At 33.3% G+C, this 21,051-nt stretch overlaps 1 protein-coding gene across 8 annotated transcripts; it reads right to left on the bottom strand.

Annotated features, from left to right (window-relative positions):
• Window positions 1–713: 713 nt before the first annotated feature.
• On the bottom strand, window positions 714–20,081 carry LOC125049574 (AN1-type zinc finger protein 6). 8 transcript variants are annotated; one of them, XM_047648951.1, is made up of 7 exons: window positions 19,956–20,081; window positions 18,635–18,772; window positions 16,534–16,573; window positions 13,132–13,451; window positions 10,094–10,255; window positions 5,441–5,573; window positions 714–2,043 (listed from the first exon to the last, which is right to left on the bottom strand). In XM_047648951.1, exons 4-7 carry the CDS (start codon window positions 13,228–13,230, stop codon window positions 1,895–1,897), a joined length of 543 nt encoding a protein of 180 aa, XP_047504907.1. In that variant the 5' UTR covers window positions 13,231–13,451; window positions 16,534–16,573; window positions 18,635–18,772; window positions 19,956–20,081; the 3' UTR covers window positions 714–1,894. The 8 variants fall into 8 exon arrangements, with proteins under 8 accessions (XP_047504907.1, XP_047504903.1, XP_047504905.1 ...); XM_047648947.1 differs by lacking the exon at window positions 16,534–16,573; XM_047648949.1 differs by lacking the exon at window positions 16,534–16,573 and having other exon boundaries at window positions 18,635–18,783; window positions 19,956–20,076.
• Window positions 20,082–21,051: the final 970 nt, after the last annotated feature.

Below are 21,051 nucleotides of genomic sequence, written 5' to 3'. Positions count from 1 at the left end.
AGTTATAACGTTTTGTGATTTGAGATATACTCTTTATCAAAGTGAATCTATGTACGACTGTCATAATATTTGTTTAAATGTTTAATATGTAAATAAATAATAGTAGTTAATGCAACTGTCATATAATAGAGGGTATTAAAGTTTCAAAATAAGATTACACGAGTGTTTTAATACCCTCTATTATATGACAGTTGCATACACTACTTTCTTTAATCTCATGGCTATAGGTTTCCAAGTCATAAAGTCTTGGTAACATTTGTCGTACGCTTTTCTTGATTTTTCTGGCAAAAGACTATTCGTTAGTTTCGTAGTTGTTTCTAGAATGTCACGTGGAGTTACATTTTCATCAGTATCGTCGGTGTTGCTTGACATTTTTGCTACTAATGTTTTATCCAACAAAATACTACTCAAATTCGTATGTACGAAATAGCGCCAATGGAAAAAGTCTGTTATTGGTCTATTGGCTCGGAATAATTAAAAAATTATTTTAAAGCATTGTTTTGTTAGGAGAATAATGCTTTAAATTCTTTAATTTTCTTAAAGAAGTATGTTTATAAAATATGCCAATAAAAGTCTGTATTTCATTTCATAATTACAATATTACCGAATGAGATTATATAAACACCTTTAAGAAAGTTTTTTCCCGAAACAGCGACATTTAACTTCTTTATAAACTTGTATAAATGTTATGAAGACAATAATAAAACAATGTATGTTCTTGGAAATTTAATGACTTTAATAGAAGAATAACTAAATTAAAACAGCAAGATAGAAGAAAAATCCGTTATTAACATCTTTATCCTGATTATAAGCAAAAGACCAAAATTAATCAATGACCTAACAAAATATACAACAAAAGTCATTAAATAATTAAGTCTAACGATCGTGTTAGTCGTGGAGCGATCGAAGCAGCTAACGAGTTACATACAACTTACAATTTTGAATATGTGATTAAAAGAAAAAAAAGCTAAATAATTCTTTCCTACTTATATAATGTGTAATAATATAAAGTGTCCGCTACTTATAAATGTATAACTATAGGCTTACTTGTAATTTTCACACGTGGAGCGGACCCAACGAAGCCGCCGCTCTTAGCCGACACACAATCTCAACTCTATGCCAACAAAGCATCTTCCCAAACCGTAACAAACAATTTCAAACCATTTTAGCCGAGTTCACTTTAACGACCCGTTTCTAACTCTAAACGGCTGTTTAAAGAAAACGAGCCGTTAAATGGAACGGCGTTATTCGGACACCGCGACCGGCGCGAGCGCTCAGTGCCGTCAAAGACGTCGAGACGTCCGTCAAGTGTGAGACCGAGTCGCTCGTGTCAGTCTTAGTGCGGTCATTTCGAGTCAAATGAGCGTAAATTCTGTACAATTTTACAACGATTCAAACGTCGTCCGGCAATCAGCTTACAATTGTCACTCAAGCACGCCCGTCGACGGAGTTTTAACAATGTAGCTTTTTTTGGAGTTTTACTTTTTTACAATATATAGTATTTGTATCTATAATTAATTAAATCTAATATTTACAATGGAGGTGAATGGACAATCAAACTACATCTCAAATTAATCATTAATATCCTACCCGAAATGAACATATCTACACGTTTTTATAGAAACGAGATTGAGCAAGTCGCCGGGCACGGTGAACGAAGAACGTATCGTACGGAAGTTTAAACTACAACTAGAATTCGATAAAGCTTTATCGGTAAAGCAATAGAAGCGAAAACACCAAAGTTTGAAGGATTTTGCTGAAACCATTTGTGCATAATATGAAAAACCCGCGCTCGTTTACGATTGCCCAATCTCCTTTTAAAAGCAAACTCGCGAATAAACCTAAATAGAATTTAGATCGAGGCCGTCGGGCCTTGCCTTAAGCGATGTGGGGCTCATATTTTGTGGATCTTCTGGGAGACGACCACGGGGTTATTGCGCCGGATCTCTTGCGCTCCGAGCTCCCGATAGTCGAAGGAACAATCGTGCTTGTCGCTGTATCGGTGCACCGCGCAGAATAGGCCGCCACATCGGCATTCGAAACCTGGAACACAAAACAGAAATCTGATTTATAGAAAAGTGAAGGAGACCTTTCTCCAAGAGAATGATGATCCAAATTACAAATCTCCAAGATTCTGTTTAAACCAAGACCAATAAAAGTCTTGGCTTATTTAAGGTTATTGTCTTTATGAAGCATTTCTAAGAGTGATTGAGACATTTCAGGGTCTCTTGATTTATACAAAGCCTTGTTGATTTATACATTTCATTCTATTTCTGTCGTATTATTTCTATCAATAACAAAAATTTGTATATTTTCTTATCGCCAAGTTTAATTTATATGAATGTGAACTAAATAAACTATCATTCTTAAATTATTCTTTCGTCATCTAAAAAAAATAAAAATATCAGTGGCACTACAACCTTTTTAGGTCTGGGCTAGGACTTTTGTATCTGTTTCATGATCATTTGTCAATCTAATAGGCAAATAGGTATGATAATGATCAGCCTCATGTGCCTGACACACGCCGTCGATTTTTTGGGTCTAAGGCAAGCCTCCTCTAAGGAAACCTCCTCACGATGTTTTAATGAAGAAAGAAAGTCCATTGGTGCACAGCCGGGGTTCGAACCTACGACCTCAGTGATGAGAGTCGCACGCTTAAGCCCAACGTCGTCGTCATCTATTTAGGAATATTCCATAGGCAAAAAAGTTTCGGCCTTCATTAAATATATAAGTAAATAGTTATTTCACTTTACTCGTACTCATACCCTAATTCCAAAATTAATATTTATAGAGGCCATCTGCGTACATTTTATTTATATTAACCTACTTGACCGAGTTTGCCCAAGAGGACCTTTTATTGTGAGCTAATGAGCTCCGAGACTCGAGTTTAGTATTAGTTTAAGTCACGTTTTTAAATTGAATATTCTGGCATTAATGAGTAAAAATATCGAGTGCAAGACACGTTTTTACTTTGTAAATCTGTAAGCGTTATTACTTTTGACTTGAGAATTTTTTTTCCGCATTTATTAGCAGTACACACAGATTGGTAAATAATAATTAACAAGACAACAACGACATTGGGGCTTAACAACAATGTATTAGTCTTTCACAGTAGTAGCAGAATTCAATTACAGTGGAATCTCTATAACTCGAACATTGTTAAGTCGAAAAAAATTGCCATTCCCTTCCGCTAAACCCCTAATAAATACGAGGTATCTCCGAATTTAGACTTTGAACTCGAAGAAAATGTTACTTCCCTACGAAGTATTGATAAGACATATTTATACGCTATAACTTGAATATCAGACTCCGTAAGTCGAGGTTAGTAAAATAGAATGAAGTCTTTCTTGGAATTTCCCGAAATAATAGCAATAACATCCGAAACGAATGTTCAGGTTCGGAGCTTCTAATCTATTGTTTTTGTCTTGTACGCTTGCAATAAAAATATATACTACAAAACTTAAGTTGAATTGGTAGTGAAATTCGACTCTACAAATCGAGAAATATACTTAATGATCCCGCCTCTGTAAATCGAAATTTCATCAGTTAAATCTTATGTATCGATGTTTTTGTTAAGTCGGAAACTCGTCGACTCAAATTTTTGCATTTCCCTTGACATTCGAGTTATGTAATTTCCACAGTACTTATAATAAAAAATGAATTATAGTATACAGTAAATATGAGATGTGTTTCATAAACCTAACATGAATTTAAAAAAGTATGATAATATTCACGTTATTGAACAAAGTCTAATAGTCTTGTCTGAGAGACTGAATAAAGCCAAGAGACTAAATATAACTAAATCTTAAATTTTTTTAACGAAATATCAATTGTTCTAAAGGTAATATTATAACACTATAACATCGACAAATAGAATGAAAAGTATATATTCTTCAATTGAAGTGAAACTCAACGAACCATATAAGTTATTTGAATTGGACAAAACCGAAACGTGTCGATAACGTTATATCGCGCATCGTTATCATTGTGGTGTATAAACACAATCGTGATAAGAACTACTTGTGGTAATAGCACCACGTCATTGCCACATTGAGAAACAGATAGTTTTATTGTTTACTTAGTTTTGTATTTTATTTTTAAATTTATGTATTAATAAATATAATAATCCGTACTAATTATAGACATTTGGATAACGTTTAATAAGAATGGATGGATCTTATTATTAAACACTTTTAATTAAAACAAAATCGAAAGATAGACTTGTGTATCAGAATGTTATTTATTCCCTAATACTTTTTTTTTTAATTTATATGAAACGTAACAGAATTTTGATGGATTTATTTTTGGGACTAGTAGTTTGAGTAAAACAGCAAGTTACATTAATCTAGCGTTTTCTATAACGGCATTTATAATTAGCTAATAAAACCCAACGTTTACAGATAACAGGATTACCTCAATAAATATCGCGTGACTAACTTACGTACAATAATTACCGCTAAAACATTCCAACACATCGCTAAGCGCTCATAATATTATAAATTCAACGAATTCGTATTATTTTTTACAGTACACACATATAATAACATTACCCTACAAGGTATTCAGTCATTGCTAAATTACCAGTTATATTTTTTTTTAATTTGCACTTTTATCCTTTTTTATCCTTTTTTATATTAAATAAGTTGCTTGATTAGGTTTGGTATATGATTGATTGTACCAATATTTTTTTAATAAACAGCGAGTATTTAGTTATAACACAACAACAAAAGTGCGACCCTCATCCCTGAGGTCGTGCGTTCGACTCATGGTTGGAATGGATTTTTCTTTTTATTGCTCAATCAGTACTTCCTCCTACTGTGAGGCCAATACACAATTGATTATTATTAATATAATTATAAAATTTGAGCTCAGACAACCGTTTTCATTTCATTTCTGTAATGATGCAAAGAAAATCCAACTGCATTGCAATGTCAATAGAAACAGAATATTATCTAATCAAAATGTTTGATCTGATTACATAATGAACCTTGCGCGTGCAGTCATTGTAAATGTAAAAGTAAATGCGTTTTCATATATTATCGAGTTTAGGTCTATTTGAAGTTTAAGTTTACTTTTAGACCAAAAGTCTCCTTTTTTTTTAATAGCAAAGTATTTGAAGTATCAAATACTTTGCTATTAAAAAAAAAAAGGAATCATTGTATAAAGCTAGCCATATTAAAAAAACGTGTATGTACTTATGTACACGCGTTAGAATTAATACTTCTTTGGCGTAACAAGATAAAAAATCTTTTCAAAATTTTTATTCTACGTTTGTAGAAAGAACTACACTAACAATAGAAAAAACTAAAATATTGACTATAGCTAACTTCAGGGTGTCGGTTTTTTGTGACGGTGTGCGCGCGCATCGTAAAAATTTACTCTCATAATTTTTTCCTAATGCGCCAAAAGAAGTATAACTTAAAAAAGAATATTTATTTACCTGTAAGTCCAACCTTCTTGCGGCAGACAGCGCACCGATTCTTCTTTTTCTTGTCCTTGCTGGGGTCCTTGTCGTCCGCGTCAGTGTCCGACGCGCCCGCACTCGTGCCCGCACCGCTCTCGTCTTCCAATTTCTGAAATTCATTATTATCGAGTTAAGAAATGAAGCTATTGAAATTTCAATATACACTGCATTGAACACATAGCGACTGTTCATTATTGAACTCATAAAACAAACATTATTTTAAATGTGCGATAACAAAGCCGTATTCATTGAACTCTTATTAAATTTTGTATAGCTCTTTGTCCTCTGTAATAGTAGACCTTTTAATTATTAACATTATTCGGGTCAGAGTCACCACATTTCTTTTGAAGGAATAATATAAGTAGTTTGTAAATCTCATATTTCATAAATAAATACATTATCAATCACATCATGGAATAATTGTGGCCTACTCGTCCGATTACAAACCACATCTACTTAGATACAGACACAACACCAACCCTCTTAAGGTTCTTTTTATCACCACCTATTTCCAACGGACCCTCATCTTTAAGTCGAGGGGATGTTTTCAACTTTGCATCGTTCGAAGTGCCCGTTTCATCTGGAGGATATGAAATGTTCCGTTCCTCTTGTATTTCGACCACTTTCTCCAATTTTGTCTCTCGGATTGGAGTGTTGCGGCTTAGAGACAGCCTGGTCGACGGTCTCGTTCTATTTTCTGGTTTAAACTTTGAGCTCGTGGTATTTTCAGCTGATTGTTTAGTGCCGTCCGGCGTGGGCAGCGGAGCACTATCATTGATTTCGACTGAGAGCCGTTTATTTTCACTCTTCGATCTCGTCACGGAGATGCTGTCCGCGGTGGAGCTTTGGCTGTTATTGCTGGTTTTGCTTGATCGTCTCAACGCTTTCTTCAGAAGTCTCTTACCCTTCGATTCTTTTTTGTTAGGGTCATTTTCCATTATTATTTTTAAATGATTTCCAGTTTTAACATTTTGACAGAAAAACGTTGTATTGTTACATTATTGTTCCAGTTATAAATGGCCGTTCATGATTATTGTAAAATAAATGTCTCGAAAAATGCCATTGGGCTCATTTTAAAATGTCTTTTCACAAAATCCTTTGATAAAATATTATATTACAATTTAGTGTATGTGTTTCAAATTTTCTAGATTTTTGACAATGTGTTGTCAATGATATTGTGTTTTTCTTTTTAACGAAGTTATGCCAGCAACACGTAAACTTGCAGAATTCATTATACAGTCCAGATAACTGCAAATGTGAAAGAGAATATTTCTACTTTGTTTCCACATAAACAAATAGATCAATAACCTATAAATTTACAAGGAGATATCTTAATATGCGTGTTATTGTTGAATATTTAGCGAGTGTTGTGTGCCGAGGTCAGCAATAGGTACGACCTTGCCAGTTTTGCGTTTACCTTAATAAATCTCATCTTATAATCTGTTCCAATCAAATTTTTTGCTCGAAAATTAACTCCAGTTTAACTGGACTATTAAGTGTTATGATGGAATAGTTAGTTTGCTAATACTTTTTCAATGAAAAATGATTCCCCCATCATATTATTAGCATATATTTTTCCTTCTTTCATACGTCTTTTACGCATAACAGTTGCTTCTGTGGGAACCGAGTCCTGTATTGAAAACATTCATTGTGTCATGAGAATTTGAAGTTTTTGTACAGTAAATTTAAATAAAAATTATGTCTCAAATAATAAGATAAATGTGAACACTTCCTGATGTATGTAAACAAATAAAAATCACTACACATTCATTGCCATTGCAGACGCATATAATAAGGCCACACAATACCGTGTATTTATCTCATTTCCGCGAAGTTTCGAATCCATATTTTTTGCTGACTTTAGTTACACACTTAGGCGGGAACAAGATTCACGAGATCTATTTTGTTTAAAAATAATACTAAATTTTAAGCCCCCGACAACCTTCGAGCTCCAACAGCAGTGTAGCTCAGAATAAATGGATGAAAATAAGTACCGTCGTCCGTTTACCAGGACGGTACTTCATAACAACGTCATAGGCATCAACGTTACTACTATCGGTTTTTACGACCAAATATGAGTAGTCCCTTCGATGTCGTTATAACAGATTTTGACTGTACTGTTAAATGTTACACGCATAATGTTTACGCATAATTATGCGTTTAACATTTCTACCGCAGCCAACAAAAAAGCAGACGACCTCGTAGCAACTGACGAGATCTTCATGAATTAAAGAACCGTGTCATTCCTGTCAACTTTCTAATAAAAAATACCGCATCATAATCGGACCATTTATGTGACACGAGCCACAGATACACTAACAAAAAGCAACGGTAAATTAACAACAGTTTGCTAGACTAATCAAAAGTCCTAATTGGACAAAATAAATAGCGTTTTGCGACGTAGTTATAAATGCGTAATAACGACGCAAAACGATTAGTTTTTTATATCAAAATTACGGAACAACAACAATTACTAATAAAAATTTATACATGTCAGAAGGTAAAACATATCTATTAATCAGGTTAAAAAAATATTCTTGTTGTAGACCAAATTATTATACAGAATTTAATTCTAACTACGAATATATTTCATATTCAACATTATTTATTTAACTTTCTATGAATAATCCACAGATAAAAAAATATATTTTACAATTGTTATATCAAGTTTCAATTTAAACTTGTGTAATATACATATATTATTAGAAGGCATCCCATCCTAACCCACGTAATATGTAGTGCCTAGTAACGCGGCTTGTTGCAACTACCCTAGGTGGGAGTAGTTGGTATTATTCCCTCGGTTCTCAAACTGAAAGGGATGTTGTGGGTCACACTCTACTCAATAGCAAGCCAAACTGTCAAATACCCTGACTAACACCCTCGGGAGTGGGATGAACGCATCTCCGATATCGAAGCAATACAGTATTTAATTGATTTAAAATATAATAATCCGTCACATTTTATGTACTATAGGTAATATTAATATACTGTATCTACCCAAGTCTTATCTAGTCTAAAACAAAAATAGACGTAGGTGTACTTCAGTTGTCTACGCCAACACTTTTCAATGTCAACGTCCTTGTAATGTATTGCTCTAAAATTTATCTTCCTCCGTTTTAACGTTTGTACTAAACGACCGCGGGCGTAGAATATTTAAGATTATTTTTCTTTACTTAAAAACTACAGCGATAAGATAAAGTACATTTATGGAACTGATTTAAACAAAATGGAAATATTTAGCAATCACCGGTTTTAGGCATGTTCTGTTTTTGTCACCTAACTTTTTAGACATAATATAATAAGCATAATATAAGAACTATAAATTCAGCCAGTACTTCTCAGTTAGTGTCAGAATTTTTTTTTTTGTAGTGTAATACAAAAGATTATCATGTTCCTTTCGAGTTCACTTGTCTAAAAACAATTTCAATTTAGGTAGTTAATATAAATAAGAAAATCTTTTAATATTATTATTAGATAAAAGCGTTATATCTGACTACGCAGTTCTAGAATGAATGGAAATAAACATTTAATGCTTTATATTTTCTCTTTATCGCATTATTTAGTTAGCATGATCACGTTTTAATAATAAGCAATTTTAATAAGTATCTTTATATGTAAGTGATTAATATAAATTTTAATTATTATTATAGGTATGGAAAGACGACTTTAATAACTTAAACACGTATATTCCTTTTAAACACTAATAAATACCTTTTATTCGTTTTTTTTTTCATTATATAAGTCCGCAATCTATATTGCTCAATGGGTGCTTGTAAAACGTTAATTACTCGTGTACCGGCTTATATTCATAATACATTACGTCTTTTATTTTATTTTTAGTTTTTATATTAATTCATTTATGCTTTAATGTTACATACATTACATACACAAAAAGCAATGAAAACAATGCCTATTCTGAAAAATGTTCAGTGAGCTCAGGTAAGCTTGGCTATAATCAATGCGTCATACAGACCTAACAATAGACTAGTAAAATAAGGAGAGTTCAGTTTATTATGGTTCATATTATTTCCGGTACAAAGCTAATATAATTTAAACTAGACCTGGTAAGCGAAAGTTGTCATACCGGATTACCGGTTTATTCAGTCTCACAATATTCAATACACAAGCTCAAAAAATCAAATGTTTAGCATAAAGCATAGTGTATATACTTTTTTTAAACCTTTCTTTGTAGACGAAGTAAGTATTTCTTGAGCATTACAAACCAAACAAATTATTGTGTGACGGTGTTTAGTCCCTGCATTTTACAATTAAGAATAATATAAAACTTAAGTCTACCAATGAAATAATCATATCGTCAACATCATTAGTATTTAAAAAAGTCCTACCCAGTGTTATGTTCAAAAGTGGAAACTCTTTATAACGTCATTCGATATAACGAAAAAATGAATTAAATTTATTTGAATTAATACAATACCCATACATTAATTCACCATATAACGAAACATCTCTCGAATAAAAATGCTCGGTCCCATGAAATTCGTTATAAAGAGTTTACACTGTATATGAAAAAAGTAGTCACACTCAAGAAGTCGCAGATTGAGAATTTCGTTTATAAATATGAAATAAATATAAGATTATATCCAAATGTTATATGTATAAAGGCCTCACATCTGTCTGCGTGTGCGTTTGCGCAGGTAGGGCAGGCACTGTGGGTGCAGCAGCGGCGAGCGGCGTAGCGGGCACGGGAGTGGGCACTGGAGCTGGTACGAATGAGGATGACACCGGTGAAGGCGTCGTCGTAGGTGGTTGCTGCTTCTTTTTTAGCGCCTCCTGAAGTTTTCACCATTAAATATTAAGCACTCGTTACGAGAGTATATGGAGGAAACTAACAAAATGCGTCAAATACTTTTCACTAATTTTTCTGTCTGCACGATATGGTATATTTTACATAAAGAATTATACGTGAGCCGAAGAGTGCCAATAACATATAGCAAAAAAGAAACTACTAATTTCATATGTTCTTACATCGTTTCTATTAGCTATTTAGACCTAATATTTACCTTAAGTTATAAATAGGTAACTGTATGGTTTCTCTGTAAAACCCATACTGATTTCTTAGGTTGACTTTACAATTGACTGTAATTAACCCATGAAAGTAGAGATTCCAATAATTATGACGTCAACGAAAGACGAAACCCAGTGTTGTCAACTTATGTAGTAAGAAATATCAATATTGTAACCTGCATCGCTATTCAAGTTTACAAAGTAATTTGAAAAATCATAAGAAAATTAACAAAATTACACATTACAATTAAATTTCGCCACCTTTGAAAGCAAATACTACATTATTACTTCTGACAACCACACATAAAACTAATCAAAATATCTTAAACCGTAGCTCAAAACGTGTAGTGTGTAGGTGTATGTTTATTTTTGATACGGGAGCGACTAACAGAACTTTCAGATTGCCTATGTAGGGCACCGTTATTTTTAGCACAACATTAAAATTGCGGCAAACACATTAAAACAATACTCATTAAAATTTATAAATAAGAACAGAATAAACTATTAAAATTACTAATAAAGTAGATGTAATTATGTTTTGATTTCTCAATAATCATGTTTCTCAATAGCTGACAAAAATATATAAAACCCGATTTAAACAAGAACATAACGCACATCGTAATGTTAAATGGAGCATGGAATCAAAGCAATAAAGGAAGTTACAATAAACAAAATAAGAAATGTATCTACCTATCTTTCTTTATACATCTAATATATAAAATTCTCGTTTCACAATAATGTTCGTTCCCATACTCCTCCGAAACGACTCGACCGATTCTTATGAAATTTTATATGCATATTCAGTAAAGTCTGAGAATCGGCTACTATCTATCTTTCAAATGCCTATGTGATAAGGGGTGTCCACCTCAAAAAAAACTTTTTTTGATACAGCATAAAACTACATACAACCCCTAAATTTCAGCCCTCTACGATCAAACCCTATGTTTTTATTATAGTTGATAGTTATTTTTATTGAACTAAAAAAAATTTTCCTAGAATAATATACATGGCAACACAATGTTTGCCGGGTCAGCTAGTAAAATAGTGTAAATAATTTTCTAGAATTGAATTGTGATATGAGGAAATAATACTAAAAAAAGTTATGTTAATTTAGTACAATGTTGTGTGTGCTGTGAAGTAACAAGTATTTGTTTTCTTCTAATTCTACATATATGTATATGAAAAAAAATTACTGAGTTACATTTAAGTTAAGCATAACAAAACTAACAATGTAAGTATAGAATAGTTACATACAATAAGTTCTAAGTGTACAATGTTAAACTAACCTTGTGCATATAACAATCAACTGAGAATTTGCAATGTATCTGCTTTATTACCCGTATAAATATAGCAGTAAAATCATTGGTGTAACATTTCCTAGTCTAAAGTTTCTAACGACTGTGAACGCTTAAATTGAATTATATTTATAAAAGAATAGTCATTTGTTTATAAATAGCAACATTATAACTTTTTTTTGTAGAAGTATTCTCTAAAGTTTGAAGTGTTTTAGTTTTATATTTCGAAAATAAAATCTCTTTTACCCATTTTCAGAAAACAGTTATAGAATTATTAATACCAACTGACTCAACAAGGATTGATTGCATTGCTTCCTACTTGTATACGGCAAAATATGTATTTGGAAGCATGTCCACCTTGTTTAGCAATCAGTGCCAAGTCAATAACACATATAAAGCTACTGACCTTACAAACAGAAACATCTAGATATATTCAATATATGAACCAATTGTTTAAAAACATTTTTAGAACTTATTTAATTGAATAAAATAATGAAGAATATGTATTGATACATTTATATGTGTCCTTTTCCTTTATCTGTTTTCCTATAGGCAAAGCTTACAAGCCTTTCAATTTTTTTAATGTTTTGGATTACCGTGGCCATCAAAGAAACGTTGCTACATTTTTACAAAGCAACAAAGATGCCTTTCGAAAATCAACAGTAATTTTTAGTCCCATTTTCAAATATATTTCAATAAATTGTATAATTATAAAAACTGGTTTTGCCATGGAAAATTCTAGAAAACTCTAAATCTTTACCATTCTATAGTATAATCTTAGAAAAAGCTTTCAACACTGAGCTCCGGTATTTCGATAAAAAATTATATTCATTTTAGTATAATAGGCTGGTTCGATTAATTATTAGTTGTTTAACGGAAATAGTTGTTTAACGGAAATAGCCGTTTACGAATACGACTTCAGTAAGTTCAATTACATTCACTTTAATGCTTTGTCATGAATGAGTCATGTTTAATTCTGATAACTTTCATATGTTTCATTAAAACTCCCCATTAGGGTAGATTAAATAGCTTAATATGGCTCAAAAATTGCCATTTATAAATCATTTTTTTTAAATAAAATTTAACAGTTAAGAAGTTAATTAGATTACAGTACGAGTTCCTATTCCGATTCCGATTCTAGTATTCAAATTAATTGTGTAGTACAAATACAAATCAGTAAAATCGTATCCTACGTGACACATAATATGTATAAGCTGGAAGGTAATACAAGGTCTTCTTGACTGCATTAGCATAATAAATCTAATTTGGTATATTGGCAGTGTCATGTACGTACAGAACTTATAAATAAACGATGTGCAAAGATAGGAAGTAATAATAAAACGTTACCTTGAAGCAAACTGAGCAAAGGCCATCCGTCGACGGGTTTCCGTAGAAACCACAACCTGAACGGCACAGCGCCTCCATAGGATTCGATTCACGCTCCATAGTTCAAATTTCACTTTAAATATAAAACAAATGTGTCCTCGTCAGTACGATTGCACTATCAGTATATTGCACTTGTATGTAACGCACAGTTTCACAACGGTCACAGTGAATGCACTAAAATATTACGATTTAAACGCGATTATCTCCTTGCTGTATCAATGTCAACGGCTTGCGCCGATGTCCTGCCACTACTTCTTTCTATGTCAGGAACGTATAGGGCCCTGCAACAATAACAAACATTTCATTAGTAACCAAATACATTAACATGGCCATATCTCCAGCGTACACGTCGTTCGGAATTAACCGTTATCGCAAGTAGCAAATACTACATTTCTACAAACACAAAGGAAGGACCTAGAACAATGATACAATCATACACTGTAAAAAAGAAGTATCATAACATTATTCTAATAGAAAGTGATACCTAGGTGCAGAACGCGATTTCGAGGCAAAACATAATATGCATAACGACAGGTTTGCATAACAAGAGAGAGCTATTCAAAAAGTAGAACGTGCTCGTGAAACATAGTAGTAGGCCTACACCCAAAGTCCCATTTTGTGACGCGACGCGAACCGTGTTGAAATCGTCGCTTCTTCAAAGCTTTTAACGAAACGAGTTTTGTTATATTACAACATTACTAATTTACCCGACCTTCAACTACATAGTTATGTAATTTATAAATTGTTTTTTCACGTCTACACGCTTCCAAGAAGGTACTTCAGAGTTATGTTAAACACAATTCCAAATTAAGTCGCTATATGTATATTTACGAGCGGAAACCGTCGTCGCCCTACATATTTAAAAATACAAGTAAAAAGTTTTGTTAACCCACGATTTTATGTATAGAAGTAGTAAGAGTTCTTATTATAGTTATAATTTTATGGTATGGTAAAACTTTAATCGATGAGGTATGAAGTGTGCACCAATTATCGCTACAATAATAAGTGGAGAGTGCAGACGAGGTCGTTACACTGGAGTTGGGAAAGTCATCGACCGGCGTTTACGGGGGTGCGCGTGCACACGTATCTCCTAGCTCCACACGTATCCAGTCAATAGGTTCCCTCTGGGCAAATTCCGTAATATGACGCCATACTGCGAATAAACCCCTATCGCATGTTTTTTTAATTTAAAAAATAACACCTTCACATCGCGTGAAAAACTTTCACAATAAACAACTGGATTTATTGTTGTTTGCCGATACTTTTGCAAGTAATTCAGCGAATATAACATATTGTTCTGTCTACTAAAAAATATATACGCATTACGCAAGATCTTCATTACGTCCATATACGAAAGTGAAAACATGTTCGTTTAATATTATTCTAATTATGATTAGAGTTATTTTATAATGAAGCATCTGTTTTATTTAATTATTATACGAGGACCGAAAGAGTGCACATTATCATAATGAGATATTTTATTTAACATCTATACATTAAGATTCTATTCGAATTTTGTAATTATTTAATTTTCCCGTAACAAAATTATTGCAATTTTACGTAAAGTAACATAAAAAAGATAATTCAGTTCCGAAATAAGTGTGCCAAGGTAAAAACGCAATTGCTTGAAAACGTGATCGAGTAATATTTTAACAGAATATGTTTTAATTCTATTCGCCTACAAATACATTGAAATAGATATGAACTAATATTTGAGGTCTCATTTATTTTTCACACGTAACTGTGAAGCTACTTGTTTTTATATATTTGTAGTTTGTAAGGAGCATTCTCAATAGTTCCCTAGACGCTGTGGGCTATCTATAAATTCATATGTTAATGTGTGCAAGCCCTGTCAGAACAGACTTCAGCGTGTGCACGGTGGCCTGCTGACCTAGTTGCGAAGTTCGCTACGCAATTCGAGCACGGCTCGCCTCACCATTGCACTATGGCACACATAGCTAAGCACATATTCTAAAAACACCAGTGTTGAGTGTCACATGTGTTCAACAAACGATCTTAAGATACCCCCCAGGTTCTACCCCACGAGTGTTCAAATTGTACCTGTTTTCATTATACTGAACAGTAGGCGGCCCCCGTTACTTTAAATGCAGAATAGCCACGATATTTGTGTCATATTTTATTATGATTTGAAAGTGCTAATATCACGTGCAAGTTCATCAGCTCGGTGCCTCAAGGTGATCGTTCCGCGAAATGAGCACCATACCTATTACTCAAAGTCACGTCAGCGACTGCAAATCGCAAAACATGTACTTTGAGGCGAGTAAAATTAAGGAAATTCAAAACTTATTGACATTACTTCTTCAAATGTGTTGTTTGATAACACAATAACCATTTAAAAAAACATAGCACGATAAAAATTTTGAACAAAGCGATTAGGAACGAAAACAACGTTAGTTAAGAGGCGCGATTCATAAATTGATAAACGGTCCAAATATAGGTCGAGACAGGCTAGAAGTGGAGCGCTCGTGAATGTTATCATTTGCGATTTGCTCAATTGATCAAATTTAAAGCGGTCGAAACAAAATACAGGTCTGACCACTAGAACAACGGTATCCGTAACGGTAACAATAAAAAATCGTGCAGAGCAGAGGTTCCTAAAGAAATGAACGGGAAAGTATGGATAAGAAAGAAATACGCTAAAACAGTAACTCATTTTTCTTATTATAAATTAACCACCACTTACTACAAATTAACCAATTGATGATATAAATAGTAGACAATACATATATGCCCTTAATGAGGTTATTCCCGGATATTAAGGTAAAAATTTAAGAAAAATAAATTGATAGGCAAGTGTCACAAATTGGAATTACCGGAAACTTTCTACGTTATTCATGACATCATAGCAAACGTGAAACTGTTATTCAAAATAGATATATTCAAATACATATTTTCTAATATATTTTTACGTTTTTGAGCAACTAAATAATTTAACAAAATTAATGTTCCCTTAAGCGTACCCCTTCCGCGTAGTTATAGCAAGTAACGATGGGAAAATAAGGTCACAGCTGAGTACGCGGATTCACTCACAAAGTGCCGAACCAGAACAGGAAGGACAATGGCATTATCATTTGGACTTGGAGAATGCGTCACAAATGTTCACAATGACGATTCACACAATGAGCCGCGCACGGCAAGATGGCCGCCGATGTGTCAGCTGATTATGCGCTCACGCAACAAGCAGCTGCGGCCGCTAGGCTTTGCGCTAGATATACATATTAGTTATAAACGTAGTATTAAAATATATATAATAAACTGATCGAAGAATTAATCAGTGCCATCTAATGTAATATTCATACTTGAAAATTTACATTTAATAGTGAAATAATATTTAATACGTACATTTTATGAATCCTATTTAATTCCATTGTAATAAAGCAGACTGTAATTAAAATATCATATATGAAAAGTAATAGTCAAAGAACTGGATAGTTAATACTCGTATGTGCTATTATAATATAATGTGTAAAATAAATTATATTTTGTTATGAACATAAACAACCTTGAATTTAAATGTGGGCACTGGGTGAAAATCCAAAATCAATAAGACAATCTCCATTAAAGTATCCGTGTCTAACGTTCTTTAAAGTAGACCGATAGATAAACCGCGTATATCAAAGGCTTCAATTATAAAATATCTAGCCATGCCATAGCCGAAGACACACAAATAGACATGTGGATAACAAATATTAAATTGATTGTTGAGATAACATGTAAAATAGGAAGACCAAAGTGCGCAGTACGCACGTGTAAGTGAAATAGATCTCGAACTAGAACTAGTAATTTATTTTCAATTAGGAGACGACATTCAAACCTTACAAAGTGTTTTAAAGACATAACGACTAAGCGAGTTATAGCTACGGAGGATACCGTCAAATATTATTTATGATGTATAATTTATGAGAAGTGCACAAAATTCTTAGCATCAAAGGACGGTGACCCTCATCTACCAAGGTCGGGGCGGCGGCCTTCAAACAACCTCGTATAGGCGTAAAGCCTGCACTCTCCACGGCACAAGTGTATGTCGGTTTCACACAGGCATCAACAAAAAACCAGCATTACCTTCGAACGAATTGATAATCCCATGGTCGCATAAGATCAACGTTTGAAAGTACAGCACAAACACTAATCACATATCACTCTGACGCACGTAATGCACGAAACTAATTGGCACTATTATCTGGTGATAACATTGCTTTAGTAATTGCACTTTGATATCGGCCTCGCTACAAACGCGACGAGCTCCGACGCGGACGGCGTAAGGGCATGAACTGAAAGGAGTTCGAGCAACAGTCTGCCGTCTGCCCGCTCGCAGCCCACCCGCACAATCGTACCGCAGCTCATTATTCGCATCACATATTCACACGCGCACCCACTCATCGATACAAACAGTCGAACGAATACTACGTAGGTGATAAACACATGCCACTAGCCACACTCGTTCATATCTCGACACTCGACTACCACACGGCCACGCACATAGAAACCACACTAATGTTGATGTGGTGCTGCGCAAATATCGTGGGGAACAATGCCTTTATGCGTTACAACAATAAAGAAACAAAATTTAAACAATACATATTAATTAAATCTGATAAGTATAATTTCAATAGATCATTTTAAAAATATTTAAGTTCTACAATTTCACCAGAAATGTAAATGTGTATAGAAATTAATTATAAAGAAAAGCAATAGATAAATATTAGTATGGGTGCGACGAACGCAGACAAAGCCGCGACGAGAGGCGGACGTCGAGAGTCGTCGATCTCCCCCAAATTAGTCCTGGGTAAGGGCGCTGACCTTTTCGGCTGCCACGCGTGGAGCCAGTACTTACGTTTATAAACTACTAACTAATACAACAGCCACCCTTGGGCACATACAGACTTTATAACCTAACCCAACCCTCAATGTAAACAAAAACAATTATGACTGGCAAATCTGCATAAAACAAAGATACAACAATTTCAACCAGCAAGGTCAATGAAATGAGAGCACACAAATTTGGAAATTTTAGTCAGTTTAAAACAAAGCAGCTATGAGGAGCAGATACGTCATTTATATCGCGTGTTGCAAACAATTGGCCTGCCAAAATATTTGGCACCAAAGGCTGATAAATTCAATAGACACATTGAAGAAGCCAAAACAGTTTTAAGATACAATTTTAATTTGAAATCTCAAACAGAATTACAAATTGTAAAAGACAATGAATATAATAGCTAAATTAAATGAAAACCATTATTTTCTATATTTTCTAAAGATAAATTTTGTTTTGAAACAGTGACAAAAATTGTTATTTTGTTTGTAATACTGAAAATTGTAAATTGTATAGAACCAGTCAATCTCTTTGACAATAAAGAGAGTTCTAAAAAATCTATTTCTGCCACATTTACTTGAACATGTTTGAAAAAAATTGGTTTAAATACAATATAGTATCTAAACATACCTGATGTTGAAAAAGTGAATTTCTAACTAGGCAAATGTCTTTCCAAGTACGAAGACCCTTCAGCTCACAACTAGGTGTCACCACGACTGTGCAGTTGAAGTCAGCATCCACCGGCATCACAATGAATAGTTACTCCACCTGAAACAATTCTACTATCATTACTTTTATACTTTTATGAATTTAGCAACCTTAACACTACCTATAGGAGATGTTAGCCCAAAAAACCTAGAAGGTTACAAGTTTAGAAAAAGGGCATGCTACTGACTATTTTAAGCAAACGAAATTCAACATTTTGACATTTCATCATGAATATAGCAGTCTTGTTCAACGCTTAAATTTGAGCAAGTAGAATTCCTATTAATGAAGACAAATTTTAGAGATAATTAATTTGGAGCAAGGTAACAACATTGACATTAACAATGCAAAATGTTGGCTAAATGCTGGAATTTAGTTAGGACTAGGAAAATAATAGATCCTATTATACTTAGACATTTCTTGTTGTATTATTGTTTATTAAAATTATAGTGATTAATTTATTATTTTTATTGCCAATAACAGGTAAAAAAATGTAAAAAGTAAAAAATCAGTGTGGTTTAAAGCCAGTAAACTTTATTGTGTTTGTGCAATCTTATAAAATTATATGTAAAATCTTGAGAAAGGTTTATAAAACTTCCAATTACTAAACAAAGGGGTTATTATTATTTCGCACAAGACCATGACTCAGCAACTATACTGGTGCAGTTCTAGAAACTTTAAAACATTTTAAATAATAAGCAATACTAAACTTACCCCTTGATACCAGGAAGAGCGTTGAAGTTCTCTAATGACTAATCTAATACAAAAAAACTCCAGTCAACATGCAAGAACGTGAGATTTGTTAATTAAAATGTTATCTATCGATAAAGGCATTTTGATTATTCACCACAACTTTAAAAAGGCTCCAACTAAGAATTATTTTAATAAGAATCTACGCCTTTCCAAAGGTGGTGTCATGATCATTATGCGTGCAAATCTACCAAACAAAAAGCAGTATTCAGCATGTGAAATTTAGTCTTAAAATTAAGTTACCAGGCGTATAAGATGTACGTCAACATTATGCAGTTCCTATACAATCCTACAGCTTCCCATTACACCAAAATGTATCGAAAATACTGAAGATTATCGTTAATTGGCATTCACGAAGAAAATGGCGTCACATCACAGTAGTCACGGAACAAGGTACAATTTCGTCATATGACAAACACATTTCACAATCACAAGTTTTCACCACATTTAACATTATCATGCGAGGTTAGTGAAATTTCTTTATAAATTTACTCACTTTGAATATGAATTCCAAAGAAAATCATCCAAAAACTTTTAAGACTGATGACAAGGCACTCCACTCACCGTTTGCGAATCCCAGACTAAAAATCACGTGATCAAAAAGAAATAGGGTGACCAACTTAAACGCGAAAATCGCTAAACAAGGATGACAATGATTGAAACTATTTTGTACATTTTTGCACATCGCATTGAAGAAAACTTAAATTAATTGAAAAACTTACTTCCCATAATAACAAGAACAGTTGACCAACCGTCTAAGACAGTGTGTTCATATTTCATTTATACATATTTAATGTCTGGATATCAATAATAGTTATGTCTAGTTTAGATCTAATTTATTTTAAATACAATCTGAAAGGTAAAACATTTCATCGCTTTTTAACTAAATAAGGCAACACAGGTTTGACGCTATGATTTGATCTTACTCGAATTAGTAAAGAAATTTAACATAGTCTAAGTCCACTGATAGTTTTGTCTGTCTCCATACACACAAAAAGTGTTGTTAATAAAATCAAAACACCTTAATTGGCTTAAGTTTCAGCTGTATTGATCAAGGATCACGCACGGAAATCTAAATTACAATGTTGTTTTAAGACTGTATAGTAAAAGTTTAGTCCGTGCGTTAAGAATTGTTTACACTTTTATGATTAGATTAAGGGAGATTTAGAGAGTTTTGGATCTTTGCATACGGAAGTTCTGACTGAAACTTAGAACTGACTCTGCTTTTAAAGTTGTTTTATAAAACCGCGGAAAAACCATATATATTCCAAAGATTGTTAAAGTGTTTCGAAAGCATCAGCAGCAAGCTTGCAAGCAAGCAAGCAAGCAAGCAATACAAGTTAGTGCTCAGGAAAAAACAAAAACCCCTCTACATCGCATTAATTGATTACCAAAAAGCCTTTGATACTGTATATCACGAACAACACTAAAAGCACAAAATGTGGACTTAAAATACATAACTATACCTACTAAAACATATACGAAAACAGCACTAGTACAGTGAAGCTAGAAACCATAGGATCAAGTTTTCCAGTGCGTAGAAGTGTCAGGCAAGGTGACCCACTCTCCCCAAATTTTTTTATTGTAATATT

This window comes from Pieris napi, chromosome 5 (genome assembly GCF_905475465.1).
Source record: "Pieris napi chromosome 5, ilPieNapi1.2, whole genome shotgun sequence".
Lineage (NCBI taxonomy): Eukaryota > Metazoa > Arthropoda > Insecta > Lepidoptera > Pieridae > Pieris > Pieris napi.
This window is presented reverse-complemented; position numbering and strand designations above follow the sequence as displayed.